At 33.2% G+C, this 4,350-nt stretch overlaps 1 protein-coding gene across 1 annotated transcript; it reads left to right on the top strand.

Annotated features, from left to right (window-relative positions):
- The first annotated feature begins 604 nt into the window (after window positions 1–604).
- On the top strand, window positions 605–1,549 carry LOC127684329 (olfactory receptor 5D14-like). Its single transcript, XM_052181276.1, has one exon. The coding sequence runs from the start codon at window positions 605–607 to the stop codon at window positions 1,547–1,549; it is 945 nt and encodes a 314-aa protein (XP_052037236.1).
- Window positions 1,550–4,350: the final 2,801 nt, after the last annotated feature.

Below are 4,350 nucleotides of genomic sequence, written 5' to 3'. Positions count from 1 at the left end.
AGATCTGCTATTACTCTTTAATTATCTGCTCTGAGGCCTGTTAAGAATATTTTCCTGAATTTTCCCTAGAGTTTGAATCCCCAGACATATCAATTTAGCATAAAAGATCTTCACTTCCTGTCATTCTCAATTCACAGAGTACCAGAAGAATGGTGACTCTCTGTGTAAACAGTAAGTTTATTCAGATGTTTTTGCTACTTGAAAAAATACTATTCCTGATATTGTACTAAAATGTCCTTTGATTTTTCTTTCTTTTAAATAATTAATACAGAGAAAATATTGTTTAGGAGAAAACTACATACACATATCTTTTTTATTTGCTTCAGCCTTTGGCAACGACTAACAAACAAAGCACAAATCTTCTAAGTCTGCTAGGCATCGTATTATAAAGCAAATATGGCACTGTTTACATCTTTTTTCTTAGTTTTCTCTAATCTTCTCTGTCTTAAAACTAAAAAGTAAAAAGCCTCAGTAGTTAAATTTGTTAAAATAATCAAACTAGAATGGCATTTTGTGTTGTTCATTGAAAAATACTTGACATTTCTTAAACAAATTTCTATTAAACAGGATGGTCTTCAGCCTCAGCTGTCTACTGATAGGCATTATGGTGCCAATGGAAAGAAACGTGAGTGTGGAGATTATCTTCTCCCTTTTGGGCTTCACAGACTATCCTGAGCTTCAGATCCCACTTTTCCTAATCTTTCTCTTCATGTACATCGTTACTGTAGTGGGAAACCTTGGGATGATAGTGCTCATCAATATCGACCCTAAGTTCCACACTCCTATGTACTTCTTCCTTAGCCACCTTTCCTTTGTTGACTTCTGCTACTCAACCATCATCACACCTAAGCTTCTTGAGAACCTTGTCCTTGCTGATAAAACTATTCTTTACTTCAGCTGCATGTTGCAGTACTTCCTGTCCTGTGTGGCTGTGGTGGCCGAGTCCTACTTGCTAGCAGTCATGGCTTATGATCGCTTTGTGGCCATCTGTAATCCCTTGTTGTATACTGTGGCCATGTCACAGAGGCTGTGCATCCTTCTTGTGACTGGGTCATATATCTGGAGCACCCTTGCCACATTGATTCTCCTCTGCTATGCTCTGCAGCTAAAGTTTTCAAGATTTAATGTGATCAACCATTTCTTCTGTGAATATACTGCCCTCATTGCTGTCTCTAGTTCTGATATACACACTCCCAGCCTGCTACTCTTTTGTTTTGCAACCTTCAATGAAGTGAGTACACTCCTGATCATTCTCACTTCTTATGTGTTTATTTTCGTGACGGTATTAAAAATCAAATCTGCTAGTGGACGTCGCAAAGCCTTCTCTACCTGTGCCTCCCATCTGACTGCCATCACCATTTTTCATGGAACCATACTTTCCCTCTACTGTGTACCTAACTCCAAAAACTCTAGGCAAGTCGTCAAAGTGGCCTCTGTCTTTTACACTGTTGTCAACCCCATGCTGAATCCACTGATCTACAGCCTGAGAAACAAGGATGTGAAGGATGCTTTCCAGAAATTAGTAAGCACAAAGGTCCCACTTCAGTGAACCATCTTAGGGTATATTCAATAAAATAATAAAATTATATCAATAATTAGGCTCTTTCTAGCTTCTGTAATATATATTTATAAGAATTCTTTTGTTTATTAATAATAAATTAATTATGATTGATTATTAATTATGATAATTGAGTTTATTAATTATCATTAATAAACTCAACTCAGAAGATGAAAGAAAAGATGTTTACTATTTATTTAGAGGAAATATAAAATATTTTGGTGCATAATATTTATTTCAAATCAGTAATAAAATTATTATTATTATTGTTATTATTTTTATGCTGATCAACAACATAAAATACTAGATAGCATTGCTAAATGTATTATAGAACATACTTTTTCTGAAATAATAATGGTAACTAATGTACAAATGTGGAAACTTCTCTAGTTTTTTTATGTCCATAAAAGAAAGCTTCTGATTGTAAACTTCATAGAAATTCTGTCATTGTTAGTATTGCTATTTAACTACATTATTAAAATACAAGTGAGTATCTTATATGACATAGTCATTTCATTCTTTATATTCTACAAATGATATGTATAGAGAAAACGGAACTGTTTAGTTATCTTTTTTTGAGAGGCTGGCATCAAAATGTTAACTATACGTGTCAGGTAGAAACTGACAAAACTATCTAAGGAAATAGTGAAAATTGACTGACATGTATTAAAATTAAAAATTAACTCTACAAATCTTATATCTACTTCCTTTTACATAAAGCAATTATTAGACACTGAGTTAATTTTGTGGTTCAGAAAGAAAAGTGTATGAATGATTTTATTTTTAAGGTAAGACTTGGATGTTATTGGGCAAAATGTTTCATCCCAGAACAACAGGTTATCAAAATATCTAGAATCATCATTTATAGTAATTAGTAATTAATCCAAGGAAAAAATACCCAGAAGTTTTGAAGATTATATTTTTATATTTCTATGTTATAGTTTATATGAATGAACATTTAAATCTAAATACCTGGTGGTAAAATTTCCAGGAATTAAAATAAAATTGAATGATGAAAAATTGCTACATAATCAATATATATTATAATGTATCTCTTTTAACACACCATCACTTTGGAAGAAATGATGATATGAAGAAAATATTATATATTATTTTGTTTATTTCCCAAATGAAGACTGAGTGCTAAACATAACCTTTAAATTTCATGAAATGAAAATTAACAAGTTAATAATAATCGCTAAACAGGGAGAAAAGTTCATTTACATAGAAAAATTGATATAAGATATACTTAGGTCTTATCAAAACTACAATAGCATTTTAAAGTAGATGTTTCTCATCATAAAAATGGAATAAAAGCTTACCTCTATTACCATTTATTTTCTCTAAGAATAGTTGGAAACCAAAATTTTAGTGTAATAGCTGTGGTGGCTTAAAGACAAATGACCCTTCCAGTATCATGTGTTTGAATCTATGGACCCTAGTTAGTAGATCTGTTTGAGAAGGATCTGGAATGAGGGTCTTGCTGAAGGAAGTATGTCACTTGGAGTGGGCTTTGAAGTTTCAAAAGCTCATACTACCTCTAGTTTCTCTCCCACTCTCCCTACCTGTCCCCCTCTCCTTTTTACCTCCCTCTCTCCCTCTTTCTCCCTCTCTCCCTCTCTCCCTTCTCCTTCTCTCCTTCTCTCTATCAGTACCTCTCTCACTCTATCCTTGTCTCCCTCTATCTCCCTTTTCTCTCTCTCACCTCCTGTCCCTCTGTCCCCACACCCTGTGTGTGTGTGTGTATGTGTGTGTGTGTGTGTGTGTGTGTGTGTGTATGTATCTCCCCTATCTCCCCTTTCCCTACTTATCAATCAAATATGTGCCCTCAGTCATTTCTCTAGCACCGTGCCTGTCTCTCAGCTGTCATGTTTCCTGCCATGATGATCATGAACTCTAATCTTCTAAAATTGTGAGCCCCTCCACTAAACTCTTTTGTTTGTCACCTTCATCATAGTCTTTTGTTGTGGCAATGAAAAAATAACTGAGACAACAGTCTTAGGTACAGTAGAAAGGAAACAGACATTTTTCTTTTCTACCAGCATTATTACTAGATTTACTATTTTCATGAGACTATTTGAAGTAATAACAACATTAAATCCATATTGTCTCTCTTATATTCAAAGGTATCTGTCCTAGGAATTATTCCCAGGGCTAAAATAAGAAACTTTATATTTCTACAGTATAATGTAGAACTAGAACGAGGTATGTAGAACTCTATGAGAAAATAATTGAATAAAATTTTACTCTCAAGGAGTAATGACATAGGAAAATGTTTAAATATTGATATTTGTGATTCCAGGTGCATTTTAAAAATGTTTGATTTATTATTTTATTCTATGAGTATGAATGTCCTTCTTACATGTATACCATGTTCATTCTTTATGCCAGTTGAAGCTTATAGAGAATACAGATGACTGTGAGCCACTGTTTGAGTTCTGGGACTTTATCTCAGTTGCTATGAAAAAAAATGAACAATTTTTCATAGCTACTGAGCCCTTTCTTAAGAGGTTCACATGTATTCTTAAAAAGTAAAGACAAGATTTGTATAAGAGACTATAACAGGAAAGGATGTATACAATGGTGCATAATAAAATAGAAACAACATGAAAGAATTGTAGAATAACAGTTGATGAAATATATAAATGAATAATTATAGGCCAGGATCCTCAGAATATAAGAAAAGAGTTAGGTCTCAAACTTCAAGAATTTAAGCACGTATACTTCAATCTCAACTAGATTCCATTGAAAAAAATATGACCTGAAGAATAATTCTCAATTAAAAACTAGAG

Source organism: Apodemus sylvaticus, chromosome 5 (genome assembly GCF_947179515.1).
Source record: "Apodemus sylvaticus chromosome 5, mApoSyl1.1, whole genome shotgun sequence".
Lineage (NCBI taxonomy): Eukaryota > Metazoa > Chordata > Mammalia > Rodentia > Muridae > Apodemus > Apodemus sylvaticus.
This window is presented reverse-complemented; position numbering and strand designations above follow the sequence as displayed.